Source organism: Mycetomoellerius zeteki, unplaced genomic scaffold, assembly GCF_001594055.1.
Source record: "Mycetomoellerius zeteki isolate Tzet28-1 unplaced genomic scaffold, Tzet1.0 scaffold53, whole genome shotgun sequence".
Lineage (NCBI taxonomy): Eukaryota > Metazoa > Arthropoda > Insecta > Hymenoptera > Formicidae > Mycetomoellerius > Mycetomoellerius zeteki.
The window spans coordinates 77713-104811 of record NW_017257534.1 but is presented as its reverse complement, the minus strand read 5'-3'; the positions used below and the strand labels follow the sequence as shown (position 1 = coordinate 104811).

The following is a 27099-nucleotide window of genomic DNA, read 5'->3' as shown; positions in this document are numbered from 1 at the left end:
TGTGTGTGTGTGTGTGTGTGTGTGTGTGTGTGTGTGTGTGTGTGTGTGTGTGTTACGTATGCCTTCACATAAATTTTATCGTATTTAATTAAATACTTACATTCATTTGTAAACTACTTAATCATGAAAGTATTCCTAAAATCGGTATATACTGTAATAATTATTAGCGATTTTCATTTCTCTGTGAAAGATGAGATTAAAAATCTGAATAATACTATTCACTTGGTTAGTGGGTCTAGAGAGTTACGCTGTGAAATTGATATGTGTGCCGAGCTATTAATGAATAAAATACGAGTATCCTACTTTGCGTATCAATAGTTTCTAAGCACGGAAACATCTCAGGCTGTATCATTATTCTGAATCATTTCCAATGAGAGCCATTATTGATACCAAAAGTGAACGTCAGAAATAATTGAATCGTGATTTAAATCCGCATGGAATAAAGAAACAGAGTATAGGAAATAGAGTCATTAAACTGTGATATTAGAGCTGTTCTTTTTAGCTGAACTTTTGCACCAGTTCTTTTTTCCTTTTCTCTCCAGGAGGAAAGATATTATGTAATAAATGTCTATTATATGCGAGAGAACGGGAAAGCATTATTAATAGTGTGAAAACGAAAACTTTAAAATGAGAAGGATTAGGATAAGAAAAATGCATAAATTATGATAAAATAAATAAAATTTAAATAGAAATAAAAATTGATATAGTTGTAAAAGAACTCTCTTATATCGAAAATAATCACGTTATAATGCTAAACAATAAGTTACAAAGTTGCAGCTGTGATAAAGAAATAAAAAATTAAATAAATTAAAAATATCAGTAATGTCTAATGTCTAAATGTCGAATATAGGGGAGACCGGAGATAGTAGACTCATTTTTCAGTTTCAAATTTTTATAGACAAAATTAAGGAACTTATAGAAAAAATGAGTTCTACGCAGTTACTACATACATTTGATTATCTAATAATATTTTAATAATAAAAGGGGAAATTGATGACTAATATGAAAAAAAATGCATTTTTCTAATGCATTCCATCTGATTGAACTAGCCCCGGAAACCGGGATAAGATGACTAATGGTATGGGGTAATTTGATTAACATTATTAAAATGAAGATTAATGTATATTTTAAGGTACATCTTTGGCTACGTAATAACAAAACTTTTATAAAAATGTATTTTAAACACAAACATATTTATTATAAAATGAAAAATGTATAACTTTGTACTAAATGATAATTTATCTAATCCGAAAATCTCATTTTTCAGTTTCAAATTTTTATAGACAAAATTAAGGAACTTATAGAAAAAATGAGTTCTACGCAGTTACTACATACATTTGATTATCTAATAATATTTTAATAATAAAAGGGGAAATTGATGACTAATATGAAAAAAAATGCATTTTTCTAATGCATTCCATCTGATTGAACTAGCCCCGGAAACCGGGATAAGATGACTAATGGTATGGGGTAATTTGATTAACATTATTAAAATGAAGATTAATGTATATTTTAAGGTACATCTTTGGCTACGTAATAACAAAACTTTTATAAAAATGTATTTTAAACACAAACATATTTATTATAAAATGAAAAATGTATAACTTTGTACTAAATGATAATTTATCTAATCCGAAAAGTTATCCGAATTGCAATTATAACAAACATAATACGATAAATTACTCTTTATGCATTTAGAATGTGCCCATACACATGTTCACACAATTATCCTTTTAATTATTCTTAATATTTTCACATTATTTATTACTACTTCTATTACACTTAAAAATAATTTTATAAAAGAAAGAAGGATGTATGAACATATATAGATATTATGTTCCATATATAATTATATATGTTTATGAATAATATTGCAATTATAACAAACATAATACGATAAATTACTCTTTATGCATTTAGAATGTGCCCATACACATGTTCACACAATTATCCTTTTAATTATTCTTAATATTTTCACATTATTTATTACTACTTCTATTACACTTAAAAATAATTTTATAAAAGAAAGAAGGATGTATGAACATATATAGATATTATGTTCCATATATAATTATATATGTTTATGAATAATTATACATGTTTATGTATAAATGTTCATAAATGTATATAATTTATCATATTGTATGTTTATACATATTTATACATATTCATGCATGAAAAATTTCTTATACATGCAATTTAACTATTATTACTGATAAAAAAAGTTGATAGAGAATGATTGAGAACGATAGGATTTTTATTAATTTGTATTGTTTCCTATAAGTTTATATCATTTTCTATCGTTGACCTCGCGAGCGTCACGATTGATCGGATATAAATGCTATCGTGTTTTATCGGATTTTGAAGATTTATACAAGATTCCTATAAGATCTGATTCAAATTAGTGAATTTACAAACCAAATTTCATATTCAAAACAATAGGATTTTTCTATTGTTCTCTATCAACGTTTTTACCAGGGCATAGTGAATGACAGATTTTCTAACTTAACAAACTTAACGATTAACATTTCGATTCACAAGGCAGAACAATGCTTCTTTTTGCTAAATTCGTTCTTTTCGCGCAAAAACACGTCGAATGAGCCTAGTTTTATCGAAATTAGACGTGAGGGAACTAAACTTATAACATTTACCACTGAGGTAAATCTCTTTAAAGGAATGAAATATTGCCACTTTTTTTTAAGAAGTGAAACATTTTCACTCTTTTTCAAAACTGACTGTATTTTCATTCTTTTTTAAAATTGACTGTATTTTCACTTTTTTAGAGTGAGATTTCATTCCAAGAAGTTTGGGAGTAGATACTATCAGAATCATCACTAAATTAGTCATATAGCCCCGTATTATGATTAGCTTACTAGTCCCATTTTTTAAAAACATTAACAGTATACGATAACAAATTAAGATAAACAAAAAAAATCTGTTGGACTTTATTAAGTAAGAATTACGCTCACTATCTAAATGGAAATAAAATATCTCAGACAATTATATACGATTGTAAAACAAAAACTTTAAGAATAAAAATGTTTACTTAGGTGTATGATTTTTTACAATTGTAGCGTAACTTCTATCATAGATGTATTACCAACGAGATGTTACAGCAGACTGAGCGGCAGTCGTTGCTGCGTGCTCAGACGGGTTTACGCGTGTCTCGCGCGATTTGTTTGTAACGTAGCCTCGATTATTCTACTTACTCCTATAGTTTATTGACCCTGGTCTCCCCTAACAAAAAATTAATAAAATAATATGTATTGAAGATTATATTGTTATTAAAAACGATCAATTTGTATATCGAAAATAAATGTTACGCAATAATTGAGGGGATGGACGGAATAAAGGCACAATTCTACTTCGGCCTTTTTTCTAGCAATTAGCTTTTTCATGTAATATTGATCGTATTAGAAAAGTATTGTAACATGTAACTTCTTAAAGACATTACATAAATTCATTCGATACTGTACTCATTTGTGTATAATAAAAAAGTAGCAAGTTATTTTAATTTTTATTAATATCAAGATTTTACAATTAGGCCTTTATTTCACCCATCCCCTTAATTATTGCGTTTTCAAAGAGCTTTAATTGACCAAAAATTAAAGTGTCAACAAAAATCTTTTTTAAATCAATTTAATATCACGTTTATTTTATTTTAAAATATTATATTATAAGTATTGAAATTTTATATATATATATATATATTATTCAAAATAACAAAAATAATCTTATTCAAGATTTAATTTTAATTTATCGATTATCAAGAAGGTAACTTTTTAGACTAGACACAAAGTAATCGTTAGTACATGTGGATGTACATAGCGACAGCAGGTAAAAAAGATTACAGGCAAATTAGATTGAGGTATAAACTCACAACTTTATGGGAAATACATTAGTTACATATAAAAACGATAAGTGCAAACAGAAAAGAAAGAAGAGATTAGTAAAATAACATCTTAATTGCCAGTTACTATTCTTTTTTTCTGCAATTCTATCTACCTGTCGCGTTATATATCAGTTTTTTCACCTATGCAACCTCTGCGCAGGCTCTACTCTGCTCTAACACTGTCACTCATCCATGAACACCCCTTAGTATCGTCAAATCAGTATAGCGGGGAGCGCTTAACGCGATGCTACTATGCAGTATACTGCGTGGAGCGCTATCCGCGTCTTTCGGCACCGTCGTGCAGATTGCAATCTTCTTACTGCAGAACTCCAATATCACGAGAGTGCTCGCGTCCATGCCACCAGGAGCCGGTTAGTGCGACGCATTTTTAAAGTAGTTCACTATGGACAAATCTATATAAAAATAGTGATACACATAAAGATATGAAAACGCATCGTTTTGCTTCTTTGAGTGCTTACTTTTGTAGTTATGTTGGCTTTCGTATTGCATTTGATTCTAGTTCTATACAAACCTTTTTGTATTTCTTTAGTATTTATTTCCACTTATCAATTATTTGTTTAGAACGCTATTACCCTTTTTAATGCAGAATTATCTCATTAAAGGAATCGCTCCACTTCGCATTTTGATTCTTTTATTGCTCTTACACCTTATTGAAATTATTATATAAATACGAATCCTACGCGAATAAGTTACATATTTTTACCCCATAATATCGCGCGGTAAATTTTACGCGCGTACAGGTAGCGTGTGTGAATCAGCCAGGTCGCATATAAGTGGTTCTCCACGTGCTCGATCGATTCGGAACCGTTCTTTCACATCGTGATACACGTGCACGTGAAAACACAAGCGATGTGCTGCGCGCTTCGTGATCTCATTTCCGCGCAGGGTGCATTCTTCCGTGACCTTGTTATCAATGAGCTACCAACGCGTTATTCGAAATTGAACTGGTTGCCGACTAGGCACCACCTAAGAGACAGCTTAAGTAATTCAGCGCTCTTATGCAGGTGTGTGCTAGATAATCGATATTATTATCAGCATGCTTATATATATACGTACGCGAATATGATGTTACTATTCTGATCTATTTTGCGGTAAGATATTGATGTTCAATAAGTTGTGTCATAACTTACAATTAGTAATATTTTTGTAATATTACAAAATATGAGTATACCATAAAAATAGATTTTTCTTAAAACAAGTTGTGTCAGAAATAATATTTACTACTGATTACTTGATATCATCTATATGTTGTAGAAATGTTAGTGCACTATTCGTGAATTTACGGGAATATCAACGAGAATGCAATGGAATGAGCAGTGCGGCATACGGGGGTTAATAGCGATCAATTCGACTCATTCTCACCATAGGAACTTCGTTTTCTATTGATTTAACACTACCATCACGTACTAAAAATACCTGAGGTATGCCGCGTGACTGTGAACTCTGCGTATATATGGAATGATTGAATAGTTCTCCAACAGAAAAAGACATTTAATGCAGCATATATCATATTTACAATATATGTATATACAAAACCATTGCAATCTCTCAATCGTTGGTAATTAGATGAATTTGAAGATAGAGATAAATCACTCGCTCATAGATACAAAGTTGCGAAACTGCAAATGATACATGGAACTTCAATAATATTTCCGCACCGGAAAGTCAAACGAAGCGTGAAACCAGGTCGTTGTAACAACGTGAAAAAAATTCCGCGAGCAGAATAGATCATGGACGCGTTCCACATAGTGTCATAATTGATCGATAATTCGAGCGATGACCAGTTGCAACATCTGAAACTATCCAATATATCCAAAATCAATTTCGCTTTGAAACTCGTGTTAAAACGTAAAATTCTTACTTACACAGGTGTAACAGTAAAAAAAAGTTTTTAAATATTTATGACTATAATTATGTGTTATACAATTATGATTATTACTGCTATAATAATAGTAATAATAATTAATAACTATACGTATAATTCTATCAACAAATATAGTTATCGCTGAAATGACTATGAATTATAGTAGAATTATATATACATATTATTATTACTATAAAAATACAATTACTATAATTTAAGTAGAATTTATAATCATTTTTGGGGCCAATCATATTTTATATGATTAACATAATACTGTAATTAGTTATAAATACCAAAAACTTTTCTCTCAGTGCAGTCTTTAACCATTAACGTGAAAAAACAATCAATAAGAAACTTTCAGCTTAAGAGTACATTACTCCCCGGAATTCTTAGAATGACATAATAAACGACAACAGAAATTATATTTTTAATCCGTAATTCCAAAGAAAACAGTTTTACTCACGCATGTGAATGGATTGTACAACTTTTATGATCTTCAATCACGTGATCGCGTGATAAGGAAGCTCAATTTCAAGTCCTCCGTCTTTATTGTCGCATTTATTATGATCGGCTCATCCTCAGCGGTGTCGTGACATCGCCGATAAGTCGCATGACGGCCGGTCATTGGCCCCATCGATAAGGTATCTTCTGGAAAAGCTTCCGCGTATAAACATCCGTGTTTTCTTGCCCTTCTTATTCTCGAAGAATATGGGTTTTTATCAATAAAACATAAGATTCTTTTATAGTTTTATAAGTCATAAAAATAATTATTTATCGTAATTATAAAATTAAAAATTATTCATACTTTATGTAAGGTAAGACTGTGGCAATAATTTAAAATTATTAATAAGAATCTCATTTTTAGACTGTAACTAGAAATTAAATGTCTATAACATTAATCGATCGATTAAAATTATTAAGTACACAATAGCTATAACATATATATAACGTTTCATTGAAGATATAGATAATGATATTTAAATATAAAGATGACGGGCGAAGTAATTTTTGTAATTTTCATAATAAATATGTCCGAGGGGGTAACCACTTAATGTAATCGTGGGACAAAGTCCTCGAAATCATTATAAAATTCATACGAAATCTCTATGTATAATCCAATAATTACATATGCAACCACGAAATCATCATATAATATTAAATAAAATCGTATATTTAATCAAATTACTTCATATGTAGTGAAAAAAATTATTTATAATCAGATGAAATCATATGAAATCATGTAATCTGTGGGACAATATTTCAGTTAGTGGTTACCCCCTCGAATATTTCATTATATTGTATGTACATTCGTATACTCATTTTTCAAATGTTATACACGCGACAAAATCAAAAGCAAATACATCAATTTCCGCTAATGTACAGAAGACGAGATTATCGTGATCGAACATCTGCCGGGACGGCGGGTGCATCTCCAGGATTTCTTTTGGACTGGCCTGGAAGACGCGCCGCCATGGGTGGATCCCAGTCAGGGTCTAACTTATTACGAAACAAAAACAATCGTTCACACTGTCACAGTTTACACCCCGACCGATGAGAAAGACCCCATATCGCCTCATCGTCCCGATACTTACAATCCAGAATGCGTCACGTGCATAGAACCGACACCTAGGTTGGACGACAATGACGATCAGAGCATCGGAATTCTTATCGGAGATGACCCTGGTCCGAGGTAGATTAATTATTGGAGAATATTTTTTTTAAATTAAAAAATAAAAAATCTTAACAAATGACTAAAAGATTTGATGAATGAATAAATATGATAATTATATGTTTATTATATTAATTTGGCATATCTCTAAATATCACTATATAAACATCGCTTTACGATATTAAGAAGTAAAACAAAGAAAGGTAAATTTGTGTCGTGATAGGTACTGGCTGTTGACAGTTCTTCGACCAGGTGAAGCTGTACCGCCCAAAATTGAGCTTCGATTGGCTCGCTTGTATCGAGCCGCGTTTTCCAGACGGCAGCAACTGCATCTCCATATGGATCAACGGTCACGAAGAGACGCATTATTACGCGATTTTGTTAACCGAAAGGTATAATGTACGATTAGATATTAATTTCTTCCATTATCCTTATTCTTTTCAACATTTACAGAACATACAAAAACATTTTGAAACTTCGTCTCAAGTAAAAGTTCCGCAAGAAGAAATTTCCGCAAATACAACCAAAACTCAATCATTCGAATTAACAGTTGATACCAATGAAAGTTCTACGATTCACGCAAGAACTGAAACGAGCGTTGGAAACTTAGTTGACGAGAAATACTTTTCGAACGTTTCGCAAGTCAAGTCCATGAGAATGATCGAAATTCCCAAACCAAAAAAGATGTTGCTGCCAGTATTTGACATTGACGCAACAAACGATTACGATAAATCTGCAAAAGACGATTTCGCTTTGAAGAAGATCATAAAAACGTTGCAAGAGGAAACAAAATCCTTTTCTACACAAAACGATGAATCTATAACTGTCGATCCAACACATCTTGTCCCCGATACAATTGACGATTCCAGCAAACAATTCCCGCTACAATCAATTCCAATTCCCTCATCTGATTCAAAACTGAATACTGAAAACATCTCCAGAAGCCGATCTAATGATAACGAAGATACGAATACAAGCGTACGTTCAAGATTACGTTTAGCGGACGGTTCGATTCCGGGAATAGTAAAAGTTAGAATGCAGAATACGAGCATTATTGAAGATGGTGCGATGAGATTGATCTATTCAGTTCATCTCGATGATAAGCCTGTTCCTGCTAAAACCGCTGCAAGAGATATGGCGCTTCTTTCACCCCAAGAAGTCGCTCTGGAACTCGGTGCACCGGTAATTGTTCAAAGTGAACGTAAGTAAATAACAATCTTATCAGAAAGGATTTCGTAAATATTGTCATTACAAATATGTTACATTCTCACATATAAATTATGTTACTTTCTCTCGTAGCTTATCTAAAGGAGAGTATACCTCTGGCTCTATCGAGAAGGAGAGACGCATGGCTGTTAATTGGTGCCGCTGGCGCGGGTGTCGTTTTGCTAATTATCGTTCTCGTTGGTTTAATTTTGGCTGCCAAAAGAAAAAGGGCACACAGCGCTGTCGTTGCACCGCCGAACAAAAGTATTCTTAAAAAGGAACGTGAATATGGAACTGCGACGTCCGGTTTCGATAATACTGCATTCTCAACATCGGAAACAGAAATCAAGGTAGGTATGTGTAATACGGTTTTTATGTATTATACTAGATAAAAAAATCTTTCGAATTAAAATTACGAGTTTTTGAGATTACGAGTCAGCGTTAGCTTAAATTTCTATTATATGACATATTTTGTTATGCAGAGGGCGTGTAATAGGAACGAAATGTACGTCTGCTAAATGTATTGTACGGAATTGAGAAAGCGAATTTTTTTGTAAAAGAATACTTCATAATTTTTAAAGTTCTTTCCTTGCGTGATACAAAGGTTACGGGGTACCATAGAGAAACAAGCTCGACGCATTAAAACCATTACGGCACGCGAACAATCAACGAAACGACGTCGAAAATTAGGAGGAAAGACAATTCAGTTCTACGATGTCAGGACAATATCGATTCTAACAAAATATTGCTCCTACTTCGTCGAGTAAATTGTTACTCTTCGGATATCACTGTCTTTTATTCGACCCATCCTTGTTCGCAGACCGATGGTACCAGTCAGCGGCAAACTCCACGGACTTTATCCCGAACTCCGATCACGCCTGACACGCCCGATAGTCTGGAATTAGGCATTCACGAAGTTTCCAGCGACGACGACGACGAAGAACCGAAGAAAACTCGTGGATCGGTCCTTTGGAGTATTCAAAAACACGCAGCAAAGAAAGCAAGGTAATCACAAAAATTCCTGACAATTTAATTAGAAGCGACTATGGTATTATCATTAATAAGCTAAGCTACACGATCATACACAAGAGAATTGATAATAATAATATAAAATCTAATCACATAAATTAATTATATAAGTACCCAAGCAACAATTCGACGTTGTATGGATGTCCAAACCAAATCCCGTAAATGTCTTTCGTACGTACAATGTACCGTCCAAAGACGTCTAATAGACGTTGATAATACGTCCAATCTCGAATGGCACAGATAATTCGGAAATTATTCATCTTCTCTGATCAATAAATTATTGAAAGTAAATAGAAGGATACTGTACAGTTATTGAGCTCCAAGATAAATGTGTATAAAGTTGTTTGATAGTTCTTGGTCCCCGGATCTTGCTGACGACGATTTTTTGCGCACTGCTTGAAAATTAAACATATATTAGCGATGTACCTTGGACATCTCTAAAATATCTGTAAATAACTTCATTATTACATCCAAGCAATGTCCTTAGAATGTATTTCAGGCGTCTAACATATAGCGACATAAATTGGACTTTTCAGGACGTATTTCGGACGTTGAAGGATGTCCAAGGACGTCCAATTGTTGCTTGGGTAGTAAGTAAAAGATAAAGTATATGTATTATAATTGTACATTTCATATACGAAATATAGAGCATCTCATGGAAAAATGACGAGAGCGAACGCAATGGACCGAGCTGAGTCACCGGATTCGTTAACCGATCATATAGAGACATTGGAGTTTTTAGAGAACGGTTATGCAAAACATAAAGAAGAATCTACTGCTTCGCCACGATCTTATTTATCAATGCCATCGTGCAAACAATTTCCTAGTATGCGTAGCGTAGAACCACTTTCAAGAGTGTTGGAACCAGTCATGGTAATTTTCGAAAAATAAACTAGATCATCGATCGAAATAAATCAATTATGTTTTTGTACTAATAATAAAATATACTCTAGATTAGGCACTTAGACATCGATTCTCCAGAATTAGTGCGTCACAATAGAAATGACAATATTGACGATACGTTTCTCGCAAGAACATCGAGTGCCTCAAAGGATCCTGGAGCTGTAGGACCGATTGTATGGAATCTTAGGAAACAGATACTTTCTACAGAAGGTAAACATATTTTACTTTTCTAACTCTTTAATATCATATAATAAATCCACCTGACTAAGACTCCTTATAAATCAAAAGACAATGAAAGAACAAGGGCAGTAGGAGTCAAGCGCGGGAGATGTTGCGCAAATAACACGACTACGTAGCGTGAAACTTCTTTATTTTACTAAAGCGCTTACATGTTTCGGCTCATTTTTGAGCCTCCTTCAGAGATAACTAATAAATTCACGTACATAGAAAATAACAATTATTAACTAGTCATGGTGATCTTCCTCACCTCGAGAGTATAAATGCCAGAATTAAATCCAGATAAGAATGCAGTAAAAAAGAAAAAAGGGGGAAAGAAATTTTGAAATTCTCGAAATAAAGAAAATGTAAAACTAATGTATCAAAAAATTTTTGAAATTATAATTAATTATTTCGATGGTTAGGAAGCTCACCTTGATCACAAGATACCGCATCGCAAACATTACTCTTAATACCTCAAAAACCGTTTCTGATAAGTTGGCCAGTCAGTGTCAGACACAGTTAGTCTCTTATTGATTTAATTGGTCTTTATTGAGACAGTAATTAGAAAATTAGCGTTAAAAAATTAATCAAAATCAAGAAAAGGAATTCCTGAAAATGATCTAAAGTCAACGCCCGACCGACTTCTTCCTGTGCACGAGCGACACTGACTGAATTTATTAGTTATCTCTGAAGAAGGCTCAAAAATGAGCCGAAACATGTAAGCGCTTTAGTAAAATAAAGAAGTTTCACGCTACGATAGTCGTGTTATTTGCGTAACATCTCCCGCGCTTGACTCTTACTGCCCTTGTTCTTTCATTGTCTTTAATATCAATATCTGTAATTTTACGATGGTTTTAAAAATACTCTTCCAGCAACGTCAATGTTTCTCTTCGTATCGATTACGAACGAATAAGTATAATATCTTTCTACGAATTATTTTAGTCTAAGGTATAGTAAAGTTACACCAACTCATTCGTTCGCAATCGATTACTGTAAGATGTAAAAAATATTTATTTCTTCACACAATCTCTCGAAAGATTCAACTTGTCTAAAGGTAATGGTACGTCCGAAACGGATGTCGATGGAATGTACCATCTACCATCCGGACCCGTGGGCCGCGCCAGAAAGAGACTCCACGAGTTGCTCGAGGACTCCTTCAGCCTCTTCGGAAGCAGAGATGTCAAGATCAAAGAGTCGCAGCGACCGTCGCAGCCGATCACCGTTGCACGTACAGCGGATACACTCGCGATACTTTCAGAAACCAGAGGCAAATCCGCCCACGTCAGGTACATATCCTTGTCTTTCTTCTTCTTTTAACGAATAATTACAGTAGTTATTATAATGTCTAAAATCGCTATATATATATAAATCATTATCAACACCGGGTACGCATATTTCTGTATTTTTAAAACCAATAAGAGATAAATGTCTTAAATGTAACCACTTACAGTGAAAAACCTCGCCGTATATTTTATCATTATATATGGGGTATCTAGTAATTACCGCGCCATCTTTCGCAAGCAGGTAGAGCGAGTTAAATTGAATAGAAAAGTTCTTTATCGTTTTTATTAATAATTAATAAAAAATTAATTAAGGGAAGTTCGTAAATCAACGTGTCTAATTGTAAATACGCCTCGGGAAGAAATTACACGGAAAGAAGATTTTGCCGGAGAAATATTTAAAAATTTAGATAGACAGATCTAAAAATAATTTTGTTGAATCAATAAAGTAATTATGATAGGAAATTGAAGCATGATGAGCAATAAAATAAAAAGATTTGATATTTTAGCAACTAGCTTGAGCGTTCTACGTAATTATTTTGATAATCCAACAAAATTTATTTTTAAATCCGCATTTAGCTAAATTGTTAGATACTTTAGCAAAAAATCATTTTTTGTAGTGTTACGCAACAATCGTGGGTGCTACGCGCACTGCAAGCCATAAGTCATGGGGAAAAGAACGTGCGCCTAGCAACCACAAATAATGCGTAGCGCTGAACTGTTTTCTGTCATTGAATTACATAGATGCTTATTCTCGCAAGTGTTTATTAATTAATTATTTATTCTTAATTCCTCATTAATTATTGAGGAAATAATAAAACAAGGATTTTTCTATTCAATTTAACCTGTTCTATCTACAAAGAAGAAATAATATCATAATTACTAGACTGTTCTATATACTATTCATACATTAAATTTAATAAAGAATTAAATTAATTGAGTAGTAAAAAATTTTATAACTATACAGCCCAGTAGCAACGCCAACGATGGAAATGAAGATGCGACCTCGTACATCATTACCACGTAGAGGTCTGGATGAGGATATTCCGGAAACTGGGCAAACCGAATCAATTCATTCTCGCGGTGCCTGGGGCTCAAGACCACTCAGCGCGGGTCCGTTTCATAGACCAAACTTACCAGAAGTAGACACCAGGCGTATATTAGCAGATAGCAGGCTTCCACCAGAAGATCCTGCAGTACCTTTGATCGCATCAATCAAAAAAGAACTTGAAAAGTTCTCATCCCAGTAGAGCCCAGTAGCAAGTACAACAGGATGCAATATTTAGCTTAAATGCTCGCAAAGTGATATATTTAAGCATAAGTCAAAGAACAATGTAAATATTCAAAAAATCTTTTTCACAAAATTTTATAACTTGACGTCGAAGTTTTCCATTATATGAACTATAATATAGCAAAACAGAACATTTTACACGTATTCATATTTACACGAAAGCATAAACGTTATAGAGGTGAAAAATAAATGATATTGTAGTTTTATTGTTACAAATCAAAATCCAATCGAATTTAATTTATTAATCAGTCACTGTATATATCATTACATTAAACATAGGATGCATTTGCAAATTTAATGCAATACAATCATGGATAAAAAGATTTGACTGATTAAATTATAAAAAGTATTAAAATAATACTGACTGATCCGTCCAACATAGAAATGTATTAGTAACTCAGATAAAGTTATATGCAATAAATTTATATAATATATACAACCTGCATGTGTGCCGTTTTTATTAAGATTATTTTCTAAAATAATCATATACAAAATAATACAAAGTGGCGTCAAAATCATTTCTTCAAACGACTTTCAATACTTCCACAAAACGATCATTATTACAAAAATCTTTGTACGTGTGTACATAATGGAGATTCAAATCAGGATACTTATTTGTAAAAAATTGTATATATTCCGGATGAGTGGGGTCAACCTCCACAAAAAGACGTCCGCCAGGTTTTAGTGCTTTTGCAGCATATTTTAAGAGCGGCTTAATCACTTTCAATCCATCATCACCGCCATCCAACGCTCGGAGATCTTCATAACTACATAATACATATGTTATTAATTTTTTACGCATTTATAATTTAAAATTCGCAATTGCATTTTGCACGTTACATTCTTATCTCAGGTTGTAATTCCGGTATCTTCTTTGTTGGCACGTACGGCGGGTTACTGATCACATAGTCAAACAGTTTTGAATTCAAATCCCTGCTGTCACCAGCACCATTCAAGTTGCTCAAAGCTTCAATACTCGCATCTGACTTTAGAGTCGCATGTATTACTGTAATTTGCTCCATTAAATCCAGTTTGCTCCGATTTATCATCGTCAAATTGCAAGCGTGTAAATTTTCATCAATCGCTATACATTTTATCTAAAAAAAATAAATGCCATATCTTCAATTATAATTATCAGAGTCTGTTTCTAACAAAATAGCTCAACAAAATTATCTTGCATACCTTTTTACAAGCGTGTGCGAGAGCGAGTGATATAGCACCTGAGCCGCAACCTATTTCTAAAATTTCACAACTATCAGCTTGTAACGAATTCAGTCTTTTCAACACAAAATCTACCAGTATTTCGGTTTCCGGACGAGGAATAAAAATCGGTGGTACAAGTTTCACGGTAATGTCTCGAAAATCCCATTCGCCAATAATATACTGAACTGGCATCCTGCAAGGACTTGGCATTCATAAGCGAGCGCGAAAGACTTTGCGCAATATGATCCAGTATGGTAGACTATAAGGCCTCTTTTAAAGGCCTCTTACCTAGATAAACGACATTCACATAACAACTCCAATTTCTCGATCTGGCTCGCGTTGAGAGTATCATTTCTGACATTACAAACATCTATTATCTGCAAATAATAAGAGTGAATTAGAGCAATTTGAACTTGTTGATTTAGAGTCTAGCGACATATCTTCAGAATCAAGCTTCAATATTTCTTCAAAATTTTTTTACAAAGCTCTCTTATTTCTATTTATTCTATTATATTGTCTTATAATATATTCCCTAATGTATGTCATCAGTACTTTCTAATAATATTAATACTTCCTAATTTGCTATCTCTCTAAATCTGAATCAGTGGACAATCACTGATATCAGTGCCAAGTATGCCACTGGTAATCAGTGAATTAAATGTGAGATTCCTAACCTAGCTAATTTTTATTATGTGATCTAACTAACCTTGTTTTAGTGCTTAAATTCAATGAATGTGGTATTGGAAGATTGAAACTAACGTGCAAATATCAATATTTTAGTTATACAATGCTCAAACATTCTTTCCTTTTTAATTGAAGTTCACTGATTATCAGTGCCAAGTATGCCACTGGATAATTAGTGACTATCCACTGATTCAGATTTAGAGAGTAAATAGCATCGAACACAAAATGTCACAAATGAGAAAATAGCAAAATTGCGGATACCTTTTTAATCCCTATAACGTGCGCCACTATATGTTCTATGGATTCTACTGGCTCAGGTACGCCTTCGCTCTCGAATCGGCGACTCCATTGATCGAGAACATTGCCGATCGTACATTCACGTATGTCCGAAACAAACAAACGTTGCTCTGGATGTTTCAACGTGAGATTGTTATTCACCAAACATTGCAGGCAGGCGAATACAGCCGGTTTATTGCGCATAGTACGTGTTCTCAAGATGTTACGACACAACATGATTAAACGCTACAGAATGCAAATGTAAGATCAATCAATTACTGACACTGGGCGATCTATCAGCGATCAGCTGATAGACCGTGGAGAGTTGAAAAAAATTTGTATGTCATACATATGTATATTTTACTTGTGCTATATGCATGTATAGTACGATGCTATGCATGTGCGTATCTGTATGGAAACTACTGCCAGCTGGCGGAATGGAGGTGTGTTGATTGAATATTTATCGACAAGAATCCAAAATGATATTGTGACAAAAATAAAAATAATTTAAAAGAATATTGAAACAATTATAGATGCTCCAAATATAAAAATTCAATAAAAATAATGCAAATCATTTTCCGCACAAATATACATAGGTGTAAAATAGTATTTTTATAAAGTATAACGTTATTGATGTAAAACAATTCTAAAGTTCTCCATATATCTTATATGTATATGTACACATATATATATTTTTTTTTTCTTGAAGTGAACTATGTTATGCTATTAATTACTTAATTGTAGATATTATCATCTTCATTTTTAATTATTGTTAAATCATATCCATTAAAACTACAAGTAATCCAATTCTTTGTTTTATCAAGAGTCGAATCATGAAATGTGCAACCACTCTGGTTCTCCAATCGACTGATGGTGAAATCATTCTCTGTCTTTACAGAAACTCTACAGAAAGTGGTAGCTAGAGACGCGGAGTCAAAGACCTGGATCGCTTTAGAAGATGCCGCTAAAGCCGTGCTCCGCCGGTGGATCGAAAGGTCTAAAACCCATACACGCATGCGCCGAGTATTGGAGTAGCTGTCTGGAAAAGAAGGGTGCTGGCTAACAGGCCGTTGTCTGGCCGAAGGCGCTGGCAGTCGCCACCGGCCCCGCTTCCAATTCATGACTGCCATGACAGTCCTCCCGTGTCGCAGCGAGTACGAGACCGAGTCGTAGTAACGCCGTTTAAAGAACGCCGCTGTTGACTTCTTCCCCCGACTGATGCACGTACTCGCGTTGCAGCGCGTTGCACCGCGAGGAGGTCAACCGAGATCTGACCTCGGCTGGGCCGTCACGGTGCTGGTGTCGTAGCAAACTAGCTCTCGCGCCTCATCTATCAGTTGGTTTACCAGGCGAAGTCTACCTGGGGTACGTTGATCATCGGACCGAGAATTTCGTACGATCGTAGCGCGAGCGCGCGTCCTACGCGAGCACGCGTCGTAGTGGCTCGTGCGAATGGCGGGTGTTGTGGTGGCGATGTCGTTGATGTGACGCGTGTCTCCTGCCGCATGCACGGCTGATCCGCTCGCTGTCAGTTTCGGAGCTCGCGTAGAATATGCGTTAAACGACGTACAAAGTAGCCACGCTTCCGTTCTCCACCTGGGGTCGATCGATCGATGTGGCCTATCGAACCCCGTAGGTAGGGCGCCTTCCCTGATTAAAACCAACCTAGCTCAAGAAGACGAGAGCACCGCACGCGCTAGTAACCAAGTGCAAAGCGCAGCAAAGATGCGGCATCGATCGCGAGACGGTCGAGACATTCCTAGCGGCTCGCTGAAAAGGTTGCATGCTTCGGAAGATTCGCCGGTCTTGTACGTCTTTAATAAAAGTTTCTCGGTAAAGCGCCGTTACGATATATTCGATACTTATGATTACAGCGATATGATTGAGAATTTTAAATGGCCCGTTGAAAAGATCTAAATCTTTTTCTCTTCTCACACACTTTGCTCATCTGCTAAGCAAAGACAGTAAAGCTCTCCTTGCGCTTTGCAGCGCGCACTCGGTTTACATATATATTTGCTCCGCGAATCGGAGCAAATCGGGGCATCGATCGCAGTCGGAATTTTCGGAGCGGTTTGCCGAGGCGACACATCGCGTGCTTCGAAAAATTCGCCGGCTTCGAGTAATCGATCGGCACGCCTGTAGATTCGCCGACGTAGCCCGCCCTTGAACTGTGAGAAACGCGGAATAAGGTGTGGTGAAAGTCGAACGTGTGTCATTATTCGCGAATAGCGCCGGTGTGTGTATTATGAACGTCACGCGCGAGAATAGAGTACGTACATGATATTATACATTACGTCCTTCATACAGATATTTTTTTTATCACAGATCTGTCATTCATTTCCTCGCAAGCGTGATAGTTCAATGATGTAAGATCAACGTTTGCGTAATGCACTTCCGCGTCGGCCCGATTACATTTAAATTATCTCTCTGACGGTGTATGCACGAGAAATTACATGAACGTATAATTAAAATCTCTAGAATGCGGTTTCATTAGCAGCGGTTAATTGTCGCCTTTCTAATTTTCTGTTTACTCCCGTAGATCTTCAGGCCACAGTTGTGGTTTCTTAATTGTTTTTCGCGAGGCTATGTAAATAAACGAGTAACGAGGGTGCAAATGATGTGCTAGATCGCGTCTCGCTATTATTATACATTTGAAAAAAATTGCAACCTCCTGTAATTGAATCCCAAATCAAACGGCTGATCGTTTCCTCGTCAGCTCAATTTTCACGCAATAAAGAACGCGCGTGTCGATAATCGTTGAAGTAATCGGTTCGATAATACCCAGCTTCGGCAACTTTCTTTATTTCTGCTGACTACGCGGCGGCGGCGGCGGCGGCGGCGGCATCACGCGATGAGAACGCGAGGGGAGCGCATTCGCGCGTTTCGCGCGAGCTCGGTGTGCCTCTGGAAAGAAAGAGGATAAAAAAAACTCTTCGCTTCTCTCGCGGTGAGTCGACCGAACGCGTGCACCGAACAACGGTTGCGTTTATATCGTCGCTTCTTTGCCCGTGCTGTCGCTCCGTTTCCGCATACCTCGCGGTATCGAATCATGCCGGAAGGAATATCCGGCCATGAAGAAGCGTTTCGGTTCACGCCCTTGCGTACGCGCGCACCATATCCGGGCGACCTCCAGTCCAAAATTGACGTTAATCGGAGGAAATTCGTCGAGTCGCGTCGAGGAGATCCCGGAAGTGTGCCATCTACAAATTCAGTCGCTTTATTCTATGTGTCGAGCGCGGAAGCGAACGTTGTACCGCGTAATTCCAATCTCATTCGCGATCGATCAAACTGTACTAGGATTCTGTAACTTTTAACGATAGTGTCGATATCATTATATTATCGTAGTGTAAGAGAGAGTGGGGTAATGATGAACACCTAAGCAGAAAATGAAATAAAACAAATGCCAAGTAAGAAATAAATTTTGTAATTGCTTATAATTATACACCAACTATTTGTTTATTTACGTCTATCGTCATTTTTTATTAGATTTGAACATAAAATAAATTTTTAATAACAAAACAAAACTCTTGCTGTTCGTGATTTCGCGACTACCATGGGATAATCACGAACAGAGTACTGATCACAGCTAATCACAAAAGTCAGTTTTTATATATTTTCGTTCTTTTCTTACTTCTTCCTCTTCTTTGATACTTCATCTGTCTTTTTTATTTGATTATCCTCTCCAAAATTTTTCGTGATTTTTTTACGATATTATTACTCAGTTAAAAGCACGTTCCTTTTACTTTCTGACGAATGAAATTTAACTAAATTTTTATTTATAATTTGCGCAAGGTCGAGACCATGTGCTTTACTGAGTCATTTTTACGACATTTGTGTGAAAATGGAAAGAAACTAATGGCGATCGTTCGGTATTGCCCCATCCGATTCGTTCATCATTACCCCACGTCATAAAAATAACAAAATACAATTTTTTTTAGAAGTTAAGCCCATGCTAGACAAAACATTGATCATAAAATGTTGATTTTAGCTTATTTTATCTTTAGCATAACTCATTTGTATCATTTATACAACAGCAACTATATGCAGTTTAATTTAGTAAAAAAATTATTTGGAAAAGGACTAAAAAGTTCAATTATGTTTACCTTGAACTCTGTGCGCAACCTTATTCTGCTACTGTCTGTCTAGCACTGCGTGACAACTGAGTTGTCGGTAAATGAAGAAACAAGATTTGTTTTCTTTCTCTAATACATTGATATTGCTATGTTCGCCATTACCGCATTCGTCATTACCCCACTCTCCCCTAAATATCATATATAGTAAAAAAGCTGTAATATAACACTGTTAAATCTGTAGTGTCAAATTTAACCTAACGTGAGTCGCCACTGCTCCTACTAAATATATCGTTATTTTTTACCAAAACAATAGTTAAATTTAATACTATATCGTCAATTTGACACTATATAGTGTTAAATTGACACTGTATAGTGTCAAATATAACCGTTGTTTTAGTATAAAATAATGATATGATTGAGTAGGAGCAGTGGCGACTCACGTTAGGTTGAATTTGACATTATAGATTTAACAGTGAACGATAGTATCGATATTGTTATATCTTTGTGAAGTTTGTTCACTTGTATGTACATATAATACCTGTATGTACAATGATAATATAACGATGTGATAATACTTTAAGAGTTACGAGGCCACGTTAAACCGGCATACGTATTCCGAATTGCGCTGTCACACAATAGAATTTTTTAAATACTAGAGTGTCTATGAAAGGGCAATGAGCTTAGCACGATGACAGTGCAACGATGAATTTTTTAACTATACAGAGTTTTGTAACTATACAGCCCATTCGAGCTCCACTTCGAAATTTTTAGGGTTACTTCATAATTGAAGTGGGAATATGATATTTTTACAAAATTTTTAAATCGGGGAGTTGATGATGAAAAATGTTAATAAAAATTGTAAACAAATGAAAAATGATTTATTTATATGAAAACGATAAAGTAAAAATAATCTATCCATAAAACAATTTAAGATTTTTAAAATCGGTCTCTTGCGTTTTTTTTTGTACGACTAATGATTTCGACGGAATAATAATTTGAATGTTCGCATGAGCGACGTTTTTTTATGAATTTCTGCAACTTACAAACGTGAATAACTTCACAAAAAAATCTCAAAATTTTTCGAGAAACACGTGTCTCATATTTTTATCTGTAGAATGTCTGCTTAAAAAAAAAAAAATAAAAATGACGATGTTCCAAAGGTGCCCGGTTTGACGTGGAATGCCTCATATACAGATGTCCTATACTGTAATGACATCCTACACTGAAGAAAGAATCTGGTAATAACTACCAAATGTTCGGTTATTATAACCAAAAATAATTTTACTTTTCTAAATATTTTCTCTCTAAATTTTTTGAAGTGAAATTGAGCCATTCTTGAAAAAAGAGTGAAAATTTTTCGCTCTTGGACAAGCGTGGCAGATTTTTATTTTTTAAGAGCGAGATTTCACTCTTGGAATGACTTTCACTCAAAAGAGTGAAATCTTACTCCAAAAGAATAAAATCTCATTCCTATACAATAAAGAATAAAAACTCTTTGGAGTGAGATTTTACTCTAAAAGATTTAAAGAGTAGTAAGTATTACCAAACATACACGGAAAAAAATGTTTGGTTGAATTAATTGGAATTCTGGTGGAAAATGAACGATCCAGAATTTTGGTTAAAAGTCTACTAGGTTTCTGAGAGAGATTAAATCTACTAAATGTTGGTTATTTCAATTATTATAGAATTTTAATAGATTTAACCAGAAATTTTAGATTTAACTAGAATTCTGGATCGTTTTCTCTCTCCACTAGAATTCTAGTTAATTCAACCAAACATATTTTTCTATGTAATAATATAGCCAACCGTTTGATAATAATTGCTAAATATTTAGAAAGGTAAAATTTTTTTTTGTTATATGGACCAAACATTTGAAATTATTATTTAACTCAATATTTGGTAGCAGACTCTTTACTCGATGCAGTAAGGGTGCCGTCACATACAGCCCGTAATCCGTAATCCGCACTGGATGTCTGCAAAAGTTACTAGGTATTGCGTCCATAACGTTACGTGTGTTTTACCTCCTTGTGTCCCATGGAGCCGTAATCCCATGAAATTTCCGTAAAAATTACTAGTTATTACCAATAATGCTTTTCCTAATTTTATCTATTTGACTATATTTGACGGTTAATTAAAACTTTTGTTATAATCAAAATATATTCTGTAATTTTTTATAAAATAAAATAAAAATGGACAGTATAACTTCTTAAATAAAAAAATATTACATTTACACGTCCGTATTTGGCGGCTCCATGGGACACAAGGAGCATGTAAGCACGCAACGCAATTGCACTCCGACGTCAAACAGAAATAAACGTGCCATAACCTACCTTTAATTTATAAATAGTGATTAATTTGTTTGACAACAATTTTGAAATTAGAAGTGCATAATGAATCTTTGATATGTTATTAGTGCAAATACAACAAATGGTCTGTTTTCTGACGTGCACTAAACTGTACTAGAACTCTCTTTTCACGTAGTTGCGAATACGTGAGAAATATCTGCTGTACGTATGCAATCTCTATAGATATTTTTGCGGACATCCGGTGCGGATTACGGACTGTATGTGACGGCATTCTCAGTCTCCGGGAATCTCACAATGAGATCGTCTATTAAGTATACATTCATTAGCGATGCATCTCGCGAGTATGACTAAGGTTTTTTTGGATGAATTTCTAGGGGACGATCTCGAGGGAAATCCGATGAATGCCGCCCCATCACCGGTCGATAGGGTGCACCGGTGCGCTGTGGGGCGAGCCGGGGCATTGGGAGAGCCTTCCTCGGACGAACGACACGGCCTATTCCGAAACGAATTGTGACAGACAGCTGGTTTTCGAGTCGTCGTGAGTGCCGGGCATCGCGACGGCGGTGACAAAACGATGCGCGCGACTCCGCGTGTCTCGCACGGCCAATAGCGCCGATCACGCGCGAGTCGCGGCAAAAGTTCATTTATTTTGACGAACGGTGTTACGTGATCACGATACATAATACATAGCACACACACACACACACATGTATGTGTATACATACACATATATATGCTACGAGGTGCGAAAAATCAAGACTGTCCGCGATCGTGTCACGTGGGGCTAATCGAGCAATCGAGAAACGAGATATCGTATGTTGTCTCTTTCTCGCGTTCGCGTTCTTGGGACGTTTAGCGAGTGAAGAAGATGTTTAACTTTATGAAGAAGGCCGCAGAGAAGGACGACAAGGAGAAGCGGAAGCGCGAAAAGAAGGAACGGAAGGATGTCAAAAAGCGCGATCGCAGCAGCATGTCCGCGGAGGAGCTTCTGCGATTGGATGAGGTAGATGCAAGAACGATGCAGGGGAACTCTCATTAAGAAATACTTCTCTACTGTGACTTTTTCAATTTTCTTAAAAATTGCTAAACTATAACAGATTATTGCAATCTGTATTATTTTTCTTAATTGTGAGCTTTGCCAGTCGTTTAATTTTTTTATATTGAGCTTATGACGAATGCGCGATTGGTTATCGCAATGACAAGATGAGTGTACATATGTACACTGATACTGCTTACGAATGAGTTGCACAAAGTTACCGATATTTTGTTCGGATTACAAATCATATCAGCATAAACAGAGCTATCAATATCACGAAGTGATAAAGTTCTCCATTTGCTTTCGTTAATCGATATTAATAAACTGTGCATTTTTAAAAAAACGTGTGTATACCGGTAATGACAATATGAAGAACTTAATCGGTAGTAAGAAAATTTTTAAAAATAAAGAACGTAGAAATGCGTTAAAATTTCGTCTTGAAAAGCTTCTTTTCTTTAGATCAGTATCGTCGCCAGCTGGATGTGGTTTCACGCGATAAGAAGTGTTGGTCGCATACTCGTTGCGCATTAACGAAAAATAAAAATTGCAAAATTGTTCTGCAATATGGACAACACGTCATTACAATCGCATCATTCAAAGAATAAAAGAAATCTCTTGAGAAAATTCATAGGATTTTGTATGGTACATATTTCCGGCACCGCTGGTTTAAAAAGGTTCTCGAAAATGTCATTCTTTGGCGCTTTGTTACAGGTCCGTAGATCACTAAAAATTCCTGGTCGTCGGAAGGAGAAGGAAAAGTTACCGAGTGGCATCACCGCGGATTACAGTGCGTCGTTTTTCGCACATCTGGACCGCGATCTTTTAGACGCCTCGCAGAACGCAGGTCCAGGTTCGATTAGCGCCGGTGCCAGCAGTTGGACCACTAGAACACCCGATGGTTTGATGCAGAGTGACTCGTCGGAGGCATCTCTCACCTCTTTGACGACGACCACGACTACATCGTCGACGACGACGAGTCACGCCGGTCTGTCCGGCGGCAAGTGTCTACCGCCGTTACCGCCAAAACCGCCCAAGCGAGGAATCCTCAAAGGACCCCGATTGACTGTCAACAGCTGCGTCGCGAACGTTCTTTCAGAAGAAAATACGTTGCAGAACGGTACCGAAACTAGTTACCAGGAAGCCAGTAATTTGCTGGTGAGAAACACCCTTCAGAACGAGGTGATTACCTATCAGAACGTACCGACACATCTTAACAGCATTCTGAACAAGGACGACTGCAGTGAAGAGGAAACGATGTGTCAAACCGCGTGGCACATCGTGCAACAACAGACAATTCAGCAACAATACCAGCAACAGCAACAGCAACATCATCAAATCGACGCCAAATTGCTTCAGGTTAGATAACATCCCGCTTTCTCTTCCGCGCATCGGTTGTGGCGAAACCCGATTATTAGGATCATTTCCGAAACGTTTAATGAGATGCCAAGTGATGGTTTGTTTAAGATTTGATATGATGTGACATCGAAAGAAAATCCCGTCAAACCAACGAGGGCAAATTATATCTCTTACAATATTTGTCGTGTGCTCATAAACTATATTTTCCGTAAATATCTTCATAAATAAATTTTTCAATTAAAATTTTGTGTAAATGTAAATAACTTTTATTAATTATTATTTTCATTTAAATTTTAGTAATAAATGTGTTACAGATATTTTTATTAATATCTAATTATTTCAATGTAAACACTAAATAATAAATGTGTTATAAATATTTTATGATTCGAAAGATTTAACTTCATGTCTCATATTTCGGCATTTTTAAGATCATACTTAAACATAAATCAATAATAAATAATAATAAGAAATAAATTTTTTAACGTGTAACTTCTATTAGTATTCTCTATTACATTCAGGTTGTTACCAGTGCTAGTCCATCCGCGGATTCCTTGACAGACACAACAAACTCGAGTTTTGCAACGCCACCGTTCAGCCTATCGCCCGTTGGTGAGTCCCAAGGTTTCTCGAGGTGGCGGTCGTCGGTCTCCTTTGAAGAACAAGGAATCGAACTACAACTCCCAGAGATTGTGCCGCTCGAGTTACCTGAACCTAGGGAACTCACCATCCAGAGGCAACCTCCACCGCGAAATGATTTTGGCTTTTCGCTTCGTCGCGCCGTGATCGTCGAGCGAGCGGCAAACGGCGTCACGCAGATGCGACCAGTGATTTTCGCCGAACCTGGCGCTCTGGTGCAGCACAACAATGACACGGGTCTATTGCCCGGTGACAGACTGATCGAGGTCAATGGGATCAATGTGGATGACAAGTCGCGCGAGGAGATCATCGATCTCATCAAGAGCTCTGCCAGCAGTGTCACCGTAAAGGTAATCTTTATATATAATAATTATTAATAATTACTGTGATTTAAAACAAATATCGTACGTCTTTTTTAAAATAATTTTATAGAAAGACAAATACGAAATTACTAATATAAATTAATACCATGGTGAAAATTTTTCTTATAATTTTTATATGAATTGGAACATTTTTCAGAAATACTCAGAAATATTAGTCGGAAAGTTTACATTTTCTCTCAAAATTTTTCAAACATGTGAACTCTGAAATATTCTGAAATTTCTAATCCCATAATTTTTAAAAAAATATTTTTAAATTTTTTTAGATTTTATAACATTTCATCAGAAATTACTTACAAAAAATCTTAGAAATCTTACGATATTTCAAAATTAACATATATGGAAAATTCTGAAAAGACGTAGATTTTCTGAGAAGTGTTCCAATTCGTATAAAAAATATGAGAAAGTTATAAAATTATATAGAAATTCTGAAAAATTATATGAAAAATTCTGAGAAAATTTTTCACCAGGGTAGTTAGAAACATTTCGCACTTCTTTTTTAACGCGTATTTCTTTTTCGTGTTTAAAAAGTTAATTTCATAGGGTGTATTTTACTAGATTCTATACTTGTATGTATATATAGGTATATACAGGGTGTCCCAAAAATGTCCTGACACCTGAATATCTCGGTGAATGGCCTTGATCTTGACAAATGTTATTTAGGATATGATCCTGAACAATATTCTAGAAGTTTTAGCCGTCGGTCGGACACCTTGCGTAATGTTAATGCCGGCAGTACTGTAACTTTCAAGCCTTGTAACTCGAAAAGTGTTTTATAAAAAATAACTTTATTGTAGTGTTTTGAAAAGCTCTCGACACCAGCTATTTTTCTAGGAAACAAAAGTAGAGTGTTCCATTTAAAAAAATCAACGTGACCTTGATCTGATCTTGGCGACGTCACCCAAGGTCAAACTGATAAGATCAGTAAATAGATCTTTTTGAACCCTACAACTTTTGTCTGAAACACTTTTCTGTAAAACTTATATTTTTCGAGATATTCAGATGTCCCGACCTTTTTAGGATACCCTGTATACACGTATAGTATATAGTGTTCTCATCATATGACTGATGCCTTTGTAGCTCATCAGTTGAATGATGAGAAGTCGGGAAGTCAGAGCGTATCTTGAATATTGCGCAAGCGATATACTCTCTCTCTCTCTCTCCTTTATACTTTTCTCTTCTATAGACTATACCGGTCATGTCCTTTTGTACTCTGTGAACGAACCTTTCTCTCGTTGAACGCGGGACAAGCTTATTAGCATAAATCTGATGGTATTTACTGGAAAGCAGTCTTTAATAACTGAACGCGGCGAGACAGCGTTGTAACGTTATAGCGCTGTAACGACCTTACGTTAAATTATCAGCTTCAATGATTAGCTTATCGCTCGTTTTGTTAACTACTTATCGAGTTCGTCACGATTGACCTTGGACTCTTTAAAAATATCGTTTAAAAAACAGGTATGGATGTTGTTCGCTATCGCACAGGAAAATTCGCATCGAACGTGGTGAAAGGCACCATGGAATCTTTAGGTTCTTCAGAGGTCATAGAAAGGGGTCGATCGAGTGTCGTTCCGTAGACCTTTAATACATCGCAGCAGCGAAATGTACTGCATTCTAATCAATAAAAACAATGATTATCACGCAATTTTTTTTCCGCTTCGATTTTAAAGAACGTGAGAAAATTAAACGTTTAGTTGAATAAAATATTATTTCTTAGTAATTGTAAGATCAAAAATTTGTATTCCCGTATTTTTTGTTCGCACAAACAATGGCTG

General features: G+C 35.5%; 3 protein-coding genes across 3 annotated transcripts in view; 2 read left to right on the top strand and 1 right to left on the bottom strand.

Annotated features, from left to right (window-relative positions):
* The first annotated feature begins 4136 nt into the window (after positions 1 to 4136).
* LOC108727770 (uncharacterized) lies at positions 4137 to 13334 on the top strand. The gene is made up of 10 exons (XM_018456004.1): positions 4137 to 4263; positions 7161 to 7467; positions 7670 to 7838; positions 7900 to 8647; positions 8746 to 9002; positions 9473 to 9657; positions 10329 to 10554; positions 10635 to 10794; positions 11858 to 12089; positions 13051 to 13334. Exons 1-10 carry the CDS (start codon positions 4137 to 4139, stop codon positions 13331 to 13333), a joined length of 2694 nt encoding a protein of 897 aa, XP_018311506.1. The 3' UTR covers position 13334.
* Positions 13335 to 13828: 494 nt separating this feature from the next.
* HemK1 (HemK methyltransferase 1) lies at positions 13829 to 16676 on the bottom strand. The gene is made up of 6 exons (XM_018456012.1): positions 16479 to 16676; positions 15523 to 15783; positions 14866 to 14954; positions 14557 to 14770; positions 14215 to 14471; positions 13829 to 14141 (listed from the first exon to the last, which is right to left on the bottom strand). The coding sequence occupies exons 1-6, from the start codon at positions 16665 to 16667 to the stop codon at positions 13898 to 13900; spliced, it is 1254 nt and encodes a 417-aa protein (XP_018311514.1). The 5' UTR covers positions 16668 to 16676; the 3' UTR covers positions 13829 to 13897.
* Positions 16677 to 16837: 161 nt separating this feature from the next.
* The window catches only part of LOC108727774 (uncharacterized), a 13035-nt gene continuing 2773 nt past the window's right edge, over positions 16838 to 27099 (top strand). The window contains exons 1-4 of the mRNA XM_018456011.1: positions 16838 to 16902; positions 22291 to 22919; positions 23664 to 24308; positions 24827 to 25294. Of these exons, the coding sequence (XP_018311513.1) occupies positions 22785 to 22919; positions 23664 to 24308; positions 24827 to 25294 (1248 nt within the window). The 5' untranslated portion in view covers positions 16838 to 16902; positions 22291 to 22784. The remainder of the gene's footprint in view (positions 16903 to 22290; positions 22920 to 23663; positions 24309 to 24826; positions 25295 to 27099) is intronic.